Source organism: Bos javanicus, chromosome 2, assembly GCF_032452875.1.
Source record: "Bos javanicus breed banteng chromosome 2, ARS-OSU_banteng_1.0, whole genome shotgun sequence".
Lineage (NCBI taxonomy): Eukaryota > Metazoa > Chordata > Mammalia > Artiodactyla > Bovidae > Bos > Bos javanicus.
In genome coordinates this window covers 30,641,087-30,656,873 of record NC_083869.1, presented here as the reverse complement: position 1 = coordinate 30,656,873, position 15,787 = coordinate 30,641,087, and the positions used below count along the sequence as shown (strand labels likewise).

Here is a 15,787-nt window from a genome sequence, read left to right as displayed (position 1 = left end):
AGTTGAAAGAGGAAGAATAGCTAAAAGTCTATCTGCCAGTCAGACCCCTGGATCCTCTCCTGGCCTCAAGCAGAAGCCTAGATATTCACTCACTGGAGAGGGTAAAAAACAGAGAGGGTCTCTCAAACAGGGAACACAAGGCACAGTTGAGGACCGGAGTCCTATATTGAAAATACAGCCCAGCCTTCTTCTCCCAATGACATTTCAGTCTATTCCCTCCAGGAAGGTGACCAGAAGCTTCTTCTCTTGGGATCTAAACAGTCATTTTGTTTCACATTGCAAGAGCCCCAATAACGTCATCTAATAGGAAAGACTACAGCCAACAAGCCCTCCCCATACTCATGAATTTTCCATTAAGTATTCAGTGATCCTCTGTTAAAGGTAAAGAAGCATTAGATATTTAAGGAAAGTAGCCATTATGAAACACAGAAAGCAAAACAATATGGGAAAATATAGCTCAGAGGAAATTGCCAATACAGTAGATGTAAACACAAAAATTTTAAATCTATTAATATTCTTAGAAAAATAAATGAAAAATTATATTCAGGAATTAACAGATATACAAGAAACATTAAAAGAATGTGAATTGGTTTATGAGAATTATGCAACATCTTTTCTGCATAACCACACTAGGTCAATTGTGATGCAATTTAATTTTTGTTTTCTCTTTTATAATTCTTATCCACACATAACTTGGCAGTGTTTTTTTAAAAAACAATTTGACCTTTTCTAGTTTCTCCAAAGCATTCAACTTTATTGTCTCAAAAATTGAAGCTCCTATCTTTTTGTACTTATATTTTAATGGTTTACATAGTAGTGAACTAAATTGTCTATCAAAAGTAAGGCCACATCTCTGTCAATGTAGGAACTTAAAACTTTATCGTCATTGTCAGTTGTAGTAATAGGCAATTTTAGTGTACTGTTTATTTTCTGCTATGGTTAATTGTATGGTCATGTCATGGCTTTACACCCATCAGATTGACCTGAGCGGGTTTAGTACCTCTGGAATAAGGGCAACATACCGGCTCTTCTGCAGCCACTACATCATCTCCAAGGTAGCTTCATGTTGAGCAAAAGTTCCACAGTTTCACACTTGAGTGCATCCAAATCTCTCAGATAGATGATAAGAAGTCTCCAGAAATAATTTCCTGCTAGCATTGTTTCAGAATTCAGATTGTAAAAGATACTATCCTCTCCCTTAAGGACAAATTCCTAATGAAATTAATTATATGACACTTGAGCAACAGCCTGAGACTCCCAAATCAGGTAGAAAGGACTCTCCCTTTGAATGCATTTAATGAAATTATATGAAAATTAACCTAATCTAAATAGATTTTTGGTTGGGTCTTAACATGATGATATATGACTGATACACAGAGGGAGCTCAGATTTGTTTTTTTTAATGTGTTTTACTAAGCTCATAATTTATAAAGTCCCTTTGGGGATTTGTTTGGTTTTGTGAGATACAATGAGCTCCAAGAACAATCTGTGCTCCTGGATGTTTACTCTGGAGTTAACAGACTGAGAAACAGAAATAGCACACGTATGTGGGCTCTAGTGTATATTTCACAATACATATTAGTATTAGAAAAAGTCATCGTTTTTCAAGTACTAAAGTACTTATTAAAGTATTACTTTTATTAAAGTATTACTTTTTATTACTTAAAGTCATACTTTTTAAAGTATTAAAGAACTATTTTAAAGTAAAATAAAGTAATATTTTAAAGTACTTATTAAAGTAAAGAAATATTCACTATGAATAGTGAGCTGTCATTTGCATCATAACATATAACATCATAATGTCACGCACTGTGCTATTTCAAAATTATCTGTGTTTCTGCTGTATAAGACCTAGGCTTAAAGGCAATATGCCTACCATAACTTCTGACACAAAGTTAGACCCACAATAAGTATCAGTTGAATTAAAATAATGTTGGCATTGTAATAAAGACTGCAGGGTTTTTTTTTATTTTTAATGTAGGTTCAAAGTACAATGAGAAGACGGGGCTAATAATTTTAAAATATTCTCTTACACACAATTGAAGCCAGGTTAAAAAATGAACCCAATCATATTTTACTTCTTCAATAAAAATAGAAGGATCTATATATAAAATTACCAAAAAGAAAAATCGTTAAGTCTTCCAAGTAAGCATCACACACCAAATAGTTGTCATATACTCAAGGAAAGTTATCAGAAATTAGTAGAAATTTCTCTAAATATCTAACACAGAATCTTCTCTATTTCCCATTTTTATGCCATTGCTATTATTAAGTTTTTTTCCCTTAAGAATATCTGATGACTCTGCAATTGATGCTTAGAAATTCAGTATACAAAATTCATGCTTCTCCTATTATCAATTATATATTTTATCCAAAAAATAAACTGAAATCAAATCCTTTATAATAGTGATAAAAATTGGTTTTATTGTATTTTCCATAGATAGAAAGAAGGTTTTTGGTGAAAATTTTCATTGCAAAGATAATCTACAACTGAATCGGTAACAAACAAAATTTAACTTTAAAGGAGTCAAGTATGACATCTGAAACTCAATTTCATAAACATTCAAGATTAGTGAATTTTGGTAGGAAGAAAAGACTAACAGAAAGGAAAAAGACACCTTTTTAACATAGAGCAACTTAGAGGTTTTTTGTTTTTTTTTTAAATTTCTTTGGGAAAACACACAGTATAGTTACTTTTTAAAAAGTCTTTTAAGGAAGACTTTAGTGTTTCAAATCAAGTAGACTTCAGACTAAAATATATTTTTAAATTTGCGAAGAAATCGAAGTGTTAAAAATAGTCTTCTCCTTATTTATTTAATTTCATATTTAAGGAAACATTTGACAGGTAAGTTAACAAAATGCAAAAAAAAAAATGTTTACCTGCATTTTTTTATAATAAATTCTAGATCTATAAAAAATTTCCTGGTTTTACACAAAGGCCAACTTTTGACCTTCATTGATCCATTTCTATGTTAAAAAAATATAGTATCAAATCTTTCTCCCTCCCCCCCAAAAAACTAGAAGAAATATTTTAAATTGTGAGTGTGTGAATGTAACTATGCATATTCTCAAGTGTACAAAGCACACAAACATCACTTTTCTGGAAAAATTATTTTCATCATACTATAAACTTCTCTTCCTCTACATCTGGACATTTCAAAATAGTCTTTGGTATTACTAGTTATTGTGCTTTGAAATGGAAACTTAAGGGATTTCTGTAGCAGTGCTACATAGACATTTTAAGATATAAATAAGAAAAAAATGCACTTGGAATAAGTTACAATTAGCTGCTTTTGCATAATTTTCAAAAACTACAGTGTATGCCTAGTCACAGTTTTATGAGAAAGAATATCTCCTTTTTCAACTCCTTAATTTTAAGGAACACTTAATCATTTTGGTTAAAAATCCATTTTTGGAGTGAGTCTGATGGATTGCATGACACTAAGCTTGGATGCTCTCCACTTGCTGAAAGGCACATTTTAAAGAATGGATTATACAGAAGTTGGTCCTAGAATAAAAAGAAATAAAACAGACATTAAGTTTCAAGACTCAGGGTTAACTGAGAAATATAAAAACACTTCAAGGTCTCATGGAAGCTTAAGGTAGACTTAACAGAATAAATATATACCATTCTTAACTTTTAATCTTTCTAAGATCTACTATGTTTAATTAAATCTTGTTGGTTTTTGGTGTAGGCAACGCAATTTATGCCACCGATGTTCAATTCAAAGAAGGTGCTATATAAATGTTCTAACATTACACAAAACAATGTGCAGGTAAGAATTGGAAGATTCCAGCTAAGCTTTAAAACATATGCTTAAAAACAGGGGGGAAAAAAACCACCTTTCACGTATCCCCTCAAATCTAGATTCATGAAAAAGTACAAAAAATGGGAAGGAAAGTATCAGTTTAGGTAAGAAAAGTATGACTGTCACAGGCATTATAAGAAACTCCAGAAAAACAAACATGAACAACTATTATTAATAATCCACAGAAAGCTGATCTGCATAAATCATGCTCTAAGACATTTTACAACCATTCTGCTCTAAGAGTATTTAATTCATTGATACCTTCTTTCTTAACATAAGGTAGAGATACATAATGACAAAGTTAACAAATACAAAGAAATTCTGATGGATAACATTAATGTACTGTTTCATATATTTTCCCAGATAAGCAATAGAGCTACTCAGAATAATTATATAGAGGGGTGAATTAACTGCAAGGAGGTACCTTCTGGATCTCCCATATCTGTTCTCCAGTGGCAACTGTTTTGTGACCTTTGTAGGCACATGCCTTCAGCTGAACAGCACCTAGCGCAGCATGAAGACATAATTCCTTCTGGATGTTATGCCGAATTTCATGTTGGGCAGAATATTCAAAGTACTGTGAAAGGAAGAATGCTGTTATTGACAAAAGCACCCTATATCCTCAGTTGCAAAACTGTCAGTTAAAAAAAAAAAAAAATCAGCAACTCACTGAAAAATAGGTATCATAATTACAAACTGAGTTTGGGGAACAGAAAAGATTATGTCCTTTCTCCAGCCTATCACCAATAGTTACTTAATTAAGAAGGTACTATCTTCCTCCCCATGTCAGAAATTGGATTCTAGGTAGGATGGAGACGAGAACAGGTACGCCATAGAAAAGAGCCTGGAAACTTTTAGCAAGCCCATCATTCCTTTTTCACCCCCAAGTGTTCCTTCCCTCTTATTCATCTCAATTAATAGTACTTTCATTTAGACTAGTAGTATTTAAACGTACTCTTGGAAATTCCCTGATGGTCCAGTGGTTAGGCACTTTCACTGCAGTGGCCCAGGTTAAGTCCCTGGCTGGGGAATTAAGATCCTGCAACCCTCATTCCATGGACCAAAAAAAAAGGGGGGGGAGGCAGTTTTTCATACCTCAGTTCCTTTGCCTGTAAAAGGTAATTTAACAGCTCCTAGGTGGCGCTAATGGCAAAGAAGTTACCTTCCAATGCAGGAGAGGGAAGAGACATGGTTCTATCTCTGGGTCTGGAAAGGGTATGGCAAGTATTCTTGCCTGGAGAATCCCACGGACAGAGGAGTCTGGTGGGCTACAGTCCATAGGGTCATAAATAGCTGGGCACGACTATAACTGCTTAGCACACAAGTGCACACATAGGGTTATGACTATAAATAGGTTAATATGTGTAAAACGTTTAGACCAGTAACTGGATGCGGTAAGCATTCAATTCATTTTTAGCTGTTGTTACTATTATTGATGCTTCTCTCTCTCCACATATCCAATTAATTGGCTCCTTAGTCTTCCTAAATCTTCCTCTCAGATGCTACCATCCTACCCATCCTTACTTCCACACCCTCATTTCTCTTGTTCAGGCACTCAAAATCTCTACTGCAACACCTTCACATGTGCCTCCAACTTCCACTCCTATAACACAATCCAATCTGCTGCCGGTTTGTCTTTTGTAACATAGATTTGATCCCTTACGTTCCCTGCTTAAGTGAATCACTACTCTTGCTAAGATAAAGCCCATACTTCTTAACTGGTCTGTGAAATCTTCCACTTTCAATCTTACATCAACCACTGTCCCAGTTATGCACTGCTCCTTTCACGTAATCCTACCAAGGCAGGACGTGTGTATCCACAACTCCAAGACTGCTTTACAGTGCTCTCCCTGGAATACCTCCCTGGATGCTTTTCTGCCTAGCCAACTCCCTCTGATGCTTCAAAAGTCAACTCCAATATTACCTTCCTTCTTTAGTTTTCCCTGAACTTGTCCTGTGCACAAACTTACACTCTCCTCAGGGCTCCCAGAGTCATCAGAGACAACTTCCACAGCACTCTATTAGAATTATGGTATAGCTAGCTGACTTCACTGTAGACCAAAGTCAGGCAGTGTATCTAGTAATGACATCCATTATAAATCAAATATTTCATAATGTTGACATTCCAAAGAGAAAATGAGTGAACATAATTGATTTTCAATAGGGAAGTAATTAGTCTTAGCACTAATATTTATTGAGCCCTTATTATGTGCTAGGCAGGGACTGTTCTAAACCCTTTATGTGTATTAGAGTAGGCACTCCACAAACATTAGCTGAATTAATCTTGAGTTCCCCTGGCCTTAGCCTCATGCTTAATTTATCTCCTTCCACAAATATAGTATCAGTCATTTTTATAACTGATAGCTCTTCAGATGGAGACTGAAAGCTCTTCAGATGGAAAGAAGGAAGACTTTCTTTCTTCAGATTGAAAGAAAATGGGTTTAGATCAGGAAAACAACATTCTGTCTGTGCTTTAAAAAAGATAAACTTTAGGACCTCAAAGATGATGAGAAGGGCTGACCAGTACTTTACTTCACTCATAATGTTTTTTAAAAAAACATTAAAAGGGAAGTTATAAGGAATGGAAAATAGTTGAAGATACTTAGCCAAAGAGTATGCAATTAGCTAGCTGAGAACACTGGAGAGACTTTATCTTAGAACCAGGACAAAAGCACCGGAAGAGAAAGGGGAAGAAGAAGCAAGGGCTTGTGTAACAAAGTGGTAATGGATTAAACTGCACTCTGCACTACAACAGTAGTCAATTTATTCACATAATCAAAATACTTATTTTTCATTTGGCATATTTAAATACCACTACAATGGAGTTTTCTGCTACAAAAAAATATCATTATCTGTCAAGAGAGTAGAAGGAAGCCTGAGGAAATGACTAAGTTAGATGATATCTCAGAAACATCTACCACTCAAGGAACCACAATTCCTAAACTAGTTTAAATGCAGTGCTTGACTGAAAATAACATTTAAAGGAAATAAATCAAAATAAAATCAATGGCCATGTCAGGGCAATAGAAACCAGTTATCTTAAAATATAAACCAGAAAATATTATTCTTCCACTCAAAACCCTCAGATGGCTTCTGTCACACTGGGATTAAATCCACGATCTTAACATGGCCAGTGAAGTCCTATATGACCAGGCCCCTAATCCATGTCTCTGACCTCATTTTCCACCCTCTTTTCCTAGACCACTCTAACTCTACTCCAGCCACACTGGCTTTGTGCCCGCTTCATTTACCTGCCACTGGGCCGCTGGCTTTGGGTCCCTCTGCCGAGATGCTCTCTTCCTAGGACATGGTTCCTCTCCTAACTCCTACAGGCCTCCAGGCTAAGGTCACCTTCTCAAAGTGGTCTTCCTGAATCTCCAAAAATAACTAACCCCACACACACATTATTTCCCTACCCTATTTTTATTTATACCTAAAATTACATATCTATTTTTTCCTTTCCTTTTAGAATACAAACTTCACAAGACAGAGACTTGGTCTTCTTCACTACTATAAGGATGTGACTTACTTTATAGACTGTCAAACAAATACTTGTTGAAAGAATATGTGAATTATTTAACCATTCCAAAATTTCTAAAAGATGCCCCATGATATTCATAATTTAAAAATTATTTTAGAGACAGAACTATAAAAATATCTTTATGGCAATGATAGGAGAAAAACAGAACAGTGTATGAAATATATCTTCAATTTTTATGGTAAATAGATGTAATGCTATAGGAACCCTGAAATAAATTTATAAATATTTACACTTAGTGGTAAAGAACCTGCCTACCAATGCAGGAGACTTAAGAGACGCGGGTTGATCACCAGATTGGGAAGGTACCCTGAAGAAGGAAATGGCAACCCACTTCAGTATTCTCGCCTGGAAAATTCCATGGATAGAGGAGGTTGGCAGCTGCAGTCCATGGGGTCACAAAGCAGTCAGACACAACTGAGCACACACACACACATTTAATGGTAAGATTTTTACAAATGAGGAAATATTTCTCATTGCTCCAAACCTTAATTTTTACTTGGATAGTCCTGTGTTATTTTCAAGAAAAGGCAACTATTTGTATAATTATTTTTTTCTTTTAAAATATGGTGTGTAGGGAAATTTCAAAATAGGAAGATATATACTCATACATCTATGTATATGTATATACATGTAAGTCTGTATATATCTATGTGTATCTCCATCCTATTTCATAATTATATCTAACCATCAAGCAATGGATCTTATTCCCTACCTATAGCTTTTGGGCATCAGCATCATCTACCTTCAGTAAGTAGACTGATTGGTTTGGATGAGTAAGCATTGGAACTGAATTAAACTGAGGCTGAGTAGAAAAAAACATGGAAGTATATGGACTGGGAGATAAACTGGCCCTTTCTTCTTAAAACTGATATCATCAAAGTTCCATCCTGTTAACACAGGGCATCATGAGTATTCATTAATAATACCATGAAAATCCTCTATGCACATCTTGGACTCTATACCAAAACACTTGCAATCCTGCCCTCCCCCAAAAGACATACCAGCTCCTCTCCTGAGGACAATCTGTTCTCATTCCCACCAGCTATTTCACTAACCCTTACGTGTACCTTTCAAAAAATGTTCCCAAGTGTCACCTTTCCCAGGCAAATGTATGGACACCCTAATTCTGATGCCCTCCTCCATACCCTCAGAGCACTCAAAGCTTTATCCCAGACCTTACCATCCTGACTGTAAATGCCAGTTTTGAAACAGCTATTTCCTGAAGGAGCTGGAATCTAAATTGCTTGAACCCAGCAGTGTACCTGGTATGCAGGGGTCACTTAGTGAATTTGTTGAATTAACAACGGAGAGAGAGTCTAATCTTCCAGGAATTAACTTGTAAAAGGCTAGAAAAGGAAGCTAAAACCTAGAAATAATATTTTAATATGTTCTCTATCCATAGTGACATATGACATTTTAGTCTTAATTAGTAAAACAGAGAAAAGGGTAGTAACAAGCAAAGATGTCACCAATCAAGAAGAATCAAGAACATACATATTTTTTTTAAAATCTGTTGAGATAATATTGTAGCCCACAAAAGTACAGTATGAACATGATGTTATTTGCTGTCTAATCCAGTAAAATATAGCCTTTATGTATAATTTAGCAAAATCACCATGCTAATAGTCATGCAACCTTAAAGGTTCACACAGAAGATCCTGTTTTTGTTTTTGTTTTTATTTCAGATGGCATTATTCTATTATATTCTCATTTGCCTTTCTACTGAATGGGTAAGCAACCTCAAACTGTTTTCAGAGGTAGAGTGAAAATCAAAATAAAGTACTCTGCAACTTCAATATTAATTGCCCAACTTACTCTAAAAGTATTTCACATACCAGTTTACCTGAACATGAAATTGATATATGGGTTCTGAAAGACATGCAAGAACTTACTTGTGGTTGCAGGTACTAAACAGAAGGCAGGATTTTTCGTGCAATGCTCACCTGATTTCCCCCAAGTCCATGACACGTGTACAGAATCAATGGTTTGCCTCCCTGGTTATTCTCTCCAACATCCAGACATAGAGGCCGACCAACACTTTTAATCTAAAGGGAAATTTTCAAGTTATAAATTTTTTAAAAATCTACGTGGTTTATATATTTTCTCAACTAATTTCTGAAAGTGGTGTTAATGTAAAACTCTCAAAAGCAATAAACCAGAAAGTATTACAGCATTTTTCCTTGAACCACATAAATATTGGTGGCAAAGAGTATACCAAATAAAAAGGAACAGGAAAATACTCACATATCCAGATATAACAGGATTAAGGTCTGGCACATACACTTCTGGATAAATATTGTTCAGATACCACGTAAAATTTTTACACTGAAGGCGGTGCTTTATTTCAAATCTTTTTGAAAGATCACCAAATGATTTCTGGAGGAAGATGAGAAGTGAAGGGGAATGCATAATTAAAACAGCACTGATGAAGTACTTCAAATGCTATTATTTGTATTTACATTAGGTCTTTAAAAAAAACAAATTCTGGGTCAAAATGTAATATGCAGTTTAACTACAGTCACCATTCATTCGGGCAACAAGTACGCCTGGCCGCTCACTTCTGGCTTCAAAGAGAATCAAGGGCCACTGCAGTGCTGGCCTTGTGCTATTTTATTCTTCCTTTGTGCCACAAACCTCTTTCATGGGACAGAGATCCTAAATGAAATGCTGAAAGCAAAAAATGGTAGTGGGACATTTGAAATGTATCCCAGTTTTATACACTAAAGTGATCTATAAGTGAGGTGTGAGAAACAGCGCCAATGTACCATGTAATTTATATCTCTTCTCCAGTCAAGACCACAAAGATAATAATAATTTTTATACTTTAGGAATATTTTTTTCTAGTTTTAAGGGTGCTGCTTACTCCTAATAATATCTCCTAATTATATCCTAACAATAACAATGTTTTAGTAGAAAAAGTCAAGTTTTTAATCAACTGTATTTTATTTCCCTTTATCTTATTTAAAAAGGAATAAGAAAATATTTTTTAAAAGCACTTCTAAATTGAAAAGGTATTTGATATAGGCAAAATTTTAAAGAAAAATTATGAGTACCTAGATATGTGTAAAAGTAAATACTCAAGCTTATCAGTTCAACTAACAAAAATATTTTCTGTGCCAACTTCAATGTTTTGAACCCAGGGAGGGGTCTTAGCAAAAGGTAGGAAACTCTAAAGGACTTCTGGGTAGCTTATATATTTTATCATGTAGGTCTATTTGCCCTAGGTAAAAATGGGTTTTCTGGGTCACTTGCCACTTTGTGGGTGACAAATCATAAGCGGTATGTAGTATCCACTCGCCTGCTTAGCCAAGTACCTTATACAGTACACAAACTACCCCACTTGTGTCGGTGGCCGCGGGTGAAGGGCTAGCAATCCAGTCCAGTACTGCTCTGATATTGCTTGGTACTGACATGTTATAGGGAGATACCAGAGACCAGAGAAAAAGACAAATGAGGGGACCAGATCTTTATGACATCCGAGGTGCTGATGCCCTTTAATCCCAATATATACTTCCTTACGAACTGGCACGGTTTCTTACAAAGAATTGGATGCCATTTACCAAAGCATGTCCTTAAACTGTCTAGTTTAGTTACCACATCCAATATTGAAACTGTTGGGACTCAATTCTAAATGTATTAGGCATGATGATTCTACAGAGCTTTTATCTAGGACAGGTCAATAATAACCATAGTGCCATGCCTTTGTTAGTACTTATTTCCTTATTTCACAGCTGTTTTGGGAGACAGCTAAGTATTTTATATCAAGACAGGGAAGGAGAGAGAAGAAATGTGGTGGAGCATACACTCCATGTCTGGTCAACCTGCCAATCACCCTATAAAGTACCATGACCATTTTATAGTGTCAAGGGGCTTTGCCAAAGTCACCCTTCCAGAAAGTGGAGCCAGAACTGGAAACAAAAAAGCTTGATATCTTGGTTCATTCTGCCACATCTGACACTGTCTCTCTAATTCAAAATGCCACTTAGCACCTTGATTCAGGAGTTAATCACATCACCTAAAACCAGTTGAAAGCAGTTCCACTTAATCTTATTTTCATTAAGTAAAATATTGAACCAAAGCAGTCACAAAAACTAAATATCTTTCACGTTAAAAAAAAGTAACATCAAGTAGAATGCCTCAATTTAAAAAATTATTTATTTTTAATTGGAAGAAATTGCTTTACAATATTGCATTGGTTTCTGCTATATATTGCCTCAGGTTTTAAATGCAGTTTATTTGACTTAAAAAAGAGAGAGAGAGTGTAGAGAGAGAAAACTGGCATCAGTTAGTTATACATTTTTGAGTTAAAAAGACCAGCTTCAAAAATAATTCCTTAAAAAATGTTTTATACTTGAGTTGACTCAAACAAATCCAAGGACATGTGAACTTGCTGTGGATTTTTATTGTTAATTGTTAGTTCTAACTTACTTGTTTAACAATTTTTGCTGCATCCGTGTTTCTCCTATAGAATATTTCCTTGTATTCATCCATCCAGACTTCTGCAAGGCGAACTTGGTTGCGAGCAATCACCTGAGTGCCTTTTGGGAAGGTATGAGGGCTTTTGCTGCGAAAAACATGTCCAACAACAGAGCAAGGCATAATCTCCAACTGCCCACCACATTGCCATACCTGATAATTAATGATATTTGTTTAAATTTACAGTATTTTAGGAAAATCAAAGTGTTGCTTTTAAGTTCACCTTTAAGATACTAATAAAAACAAGAGATTTATTACAGCTTTACAAACAGCTTTCTCTTTTATCTCTCTTTACAGCTTTCTCTGTTCCCTGCCAATTCAACTTAAGTTCTTAAAGAACTAGCATTAGGCAGTACAGACACTAGAGACCAAAAAAGTAAACATATTTTCAGAAATTACGTTAACAGAATAGTGATTTCAGATCACTCATAAAAATAAATTCTGAAATTTCTTTTTTTTTGGTCAAAAAATATGCAAGTTCTCTAGTATTCACAGAAGACCAATGGCTCTTCTGCATTTGACTTCCACAGCAGATTTGGAGTAAGTGGGCCCAAACTCTACCTCTTGAACATTCAATTTTGTGATCAAGAAAACGATTCCAGACAGTCATTTTTCCAAAACACAACCTATTAAACTTTGTCATTATATATATTAAAAAATATCATGCCATTTAAGAGGGTCAAAAAACCTTATTTGCTTTAACTCTAAATAAAATGGCAAATCGCTAAGTCAGTACCTGCTCACTTAGATGTCTTGACAATCTGTTCTGCCATAAATGAGAAATCTAAACATCATGTTTAATAGTAGGTGCTAACATTAGGGCTGTGATCACATTCTCTCTTTTAAGCAAGTGAGAAAGCTTAGTGATGTGTTCAGTTCAACTGTGCTTGAGATTCAACATGTGCTGGGAGCTGGGAATACTCAAATGAATAAAATAAGACCCGTGCCCTTAGGCCACTCAAACTTGGCTAAGATAATCATTGCCATTATATGATGAAACCAGAGCCAAAACTCAAAACTTTCAACTGTTAGTTCAGTTCTTTTTCTACTACATTCCAGCCTAAGTGATGAGAAATGAATGACAAAGCTATTGAAAAAAATGAACTTATGAAATCAAATACATACATGTAGAGATCTAAAACCTTTGTTTTATTTCTCATATTAACTTTTAATATGTATAGAAAAAAAGCTCATTTAATCCAAAGAGTTAAATTCAATGTTCTTTAAAATTATATGTAAATGTTTTTCCATTCTGACTCCCTTGATAGTCAACCAATTTCCTGAAGCACTAGATTTAATTATATTTATCTTGGCTGGAATTCAGTAGCTACAAGTGCATTAATTGGTGTTAGTGCCTGGACACAATCATTTAACTGATTCCTCTTGTTACACTGGCAGCAATGAATAAATATGAATAAATATAATAAGCTACATTTTAAAAGAAAATATATTGATTCTAAAATTTCTAACAATTTAAGAAAGCACAAAAAGTAAAGACTACATACATCTATGATAATCTGTATCAGCCAACTAGAAATATATGTTTCATTGTTTAGTATGTGAGCTATATTTATAAACTTACTCTGAAAGACATTTCTATATTTTCACCTCCCCAAATTTCCATTTCTTCATCATAAGTTCCAATATATTCAAAATAGTCTTTTGATATGGAAAAAAGGCCTCCTGCAAAAGTGGGTGTTCTGAAAAATAATCCATTGTCAAACTTTGTTACACAACCAAATAAGAAAAAAAGAACTATTTTAAGAGCAACTGAATCAAATTTACAAATAAAGAGAGATCACAATTTCAAGGCTTTATACAGATTAATAAAAACTAAAAATGCAATCTTCAAAGTCAAGTTCTGGGGGATGGGGAGGAACTGGTAAGTATCCTTCCCTAGCAGAGCAAAATTATTTTGTCTTTTAACTAAACTTAAAGATTCTTAAGTAATGATTATAAGGAAGACATAGAGCTCACTTAATTCTACTTCCTACTAGGTAAATTGTGTATAAGCAAGTCCATAAATAAAGTACTTTTTTATTCCTTCCATACAGAATATTCTTTATTTTTGTTAGTGTGAATCACCTTGGTGGAAATTACTGTAAAAAACAAAGAATGCATAGACATTCAAACAACTGACTATATGTAAGTCTTTGAGAGCAATCGTCTTACTTGATTGGATATGTCTCATCCTTCCTTCTTTGCTTCTCATGATCAGGAAGTGTTTCCCAGCCAAATGAAAGGCTCCAGTCAAAATTCCCACGGTTATGGTTACTTCCATAAGGAGAAGGTTTGTTGAATTCAAACGTGTTCAAATCTATGGATGCAATATCTGGACTCACGACAGCAGTGTAGTTCTCAGCTATTCTGGCCAACAAAGGTTCTAACCAACCGTAGAAACACTCACCTGGAAAGAATACAGCTTTAATCAATTCAACAAAACACTCCAGGTTTTTTTTTTTTTTCTTTTTGTATTTTGGAAGAGAGTTTGCAGAGAAATGAGAGTATCTAAGTCATTATTATTATTTTGAACATTTATATAAGGGAGATTTCTTAAAGGTTTCTTGTAATGAGATAAGGGTAGGATGAAAAAAAAAAAAAGCAGGTAAGATTAAGCATAGCTAAGGAGTGACTTTGATGGGGAGGGAGTGACATTTTTTGAACCTTAGAATGGAAGTAAAATGATACTGATATATTTAAGTTTCACACTGTGTATTTCTCTTTAAAATGGACTATGAATCAAGGGTGACTTTTTGCTATCCCAGGGACGGGGGAGCCTGGTGGGCTGCCGTCTATGGGGTCACACAGAGTCGGACACGACTGAAGTGACTTAGCAGCAACAGCAGCTCCAAAAATATTCTGATTTAAACTTGTCTCCTTGAGTAAGGTATAGAAATGGAAATCTTCATTTCTCTGACAGGGTTGTAGGAGAAAATAAGTAAAGGAATCAGAATATTCTGATTTTAGCAATTGGAAAAGAACCATTCAAACCAACTCAGCACTTCACAGGGGATGAAGGTGTGGCACAAAAGGTCGGATTCTGGCCCCAGGCCAGGCTCTCACATCGCACACAGACTTCAGGGGATATGGCATGTGCAGTCCTACTCAGGACTTTTCATCATCCAGCCATCCGCAGTCATGGCCCAGGAGGACCCTCAGACAAATCTGCCTGGAGGGGAAGAATGCCCAGTCTGATATTACTGTAATTTTGGAACAGGAGAAGGAATACTGGAGAAGGGGCCATTTCCTTTTGAAAACACCTCTCTTGGATTACCTTTAGACTTTTCTTAAATGCCTGGTATTGAGAGAATACCGGATGTGAAAGCTCTAAAGAGACTCAAGCAAATCCAAAAGCCCTTCTGTAACAATTAGTGTGTGCTCAAAACCATTTGCTTGGTCAAACAGCACCTGAGGGCTGGCCAATCCAAAGCTAAACACTCATACACAGAGTAAAACTCAGGAAGCTTGGAGCTCCAGGGACTATGTGACATTTAAGTAATATCTATGGTGAACATTAAACATTGACTCTAAAAATAGTCTTCAACTACTGTATTTACAATCATTGATGCTGGAGAAAAAATTAAAATACAAAGAAAAAAAACCCCAGCAGCAACAAAAACAAACAAAAACTAACAACATTCATGGGAAACACACAGGAAGCTATGAAGGGACACCTCTCATTTGGCACAAGAAGGACTTTATGAATCTTTGAAGGGGAAAGAAAAGAAACAAAACTTTCACTCACTTTAAAGTGTAATAATCAAGAATGATAAGGAAAAACACTTTTTTTTTTAAATACAAAACAAGCATCTGAAAAACTGTTCCAGGCATGGATAACTCACTGGGGAAGGTGGTCACTGGAAGACATAAAGTTAAAGAACCTCAAATACAAAGGAGGTAAGATCTTTAAATAAGTGAAAGGAATTTCCTACCCAGAGCTATAATCTGCTTGTGCTATCAC

General features: G+C 35.2%; 1 protein-coding gene across 2 annotated transcripts in view; it reads right to left on the bottom strand.

Moving 5' to 3' along the window:
* Positions 1-2,397: 2,397 nt before the first annotated feature.
* GALNT3 (polypeptide N-acetylgalactosaminyltransferase 3) overlaps positions 2,398-15,787 on the bottom strand; it is a 51,547-nt gene continuing 38,157 nt past the window's right edge. For both annotated transcript variants that reach the window (XM_061436399.1, XM_061436395.1), the window contains exons 5-11: positions 13,999-14,233; positions 13,409-13,526; positions 11,779-11,979; positions 9,595-9,726; positions 9,294-9,395; positions 4,234-4,386; positions 2,398-3,508 (exon numbers count right to left, since the gene is read on the bottom strand). In XM_061436399.1, the coding sequence (XP_061292383.1) occupies positions 3,386-3,508; positions 4,234-4,386; positions 9,294-9,395; positions 9,595-9,726; positions 11,779-11,979; positions 13,409-13,526; positions 13,999-14,233 (1,064 nt within the window). In that variant the 3' untranslated portion in view covers positions 2,398-3,385. The remainder of the gene's footprint in view (positions 3,509-4,233; positions 4,387-9,293; positions 9,396-9,594; positions 9,727-11,778; positions 11,980-13,408; positions 13,527-13,998; positions 14,234-15,787) is intronic.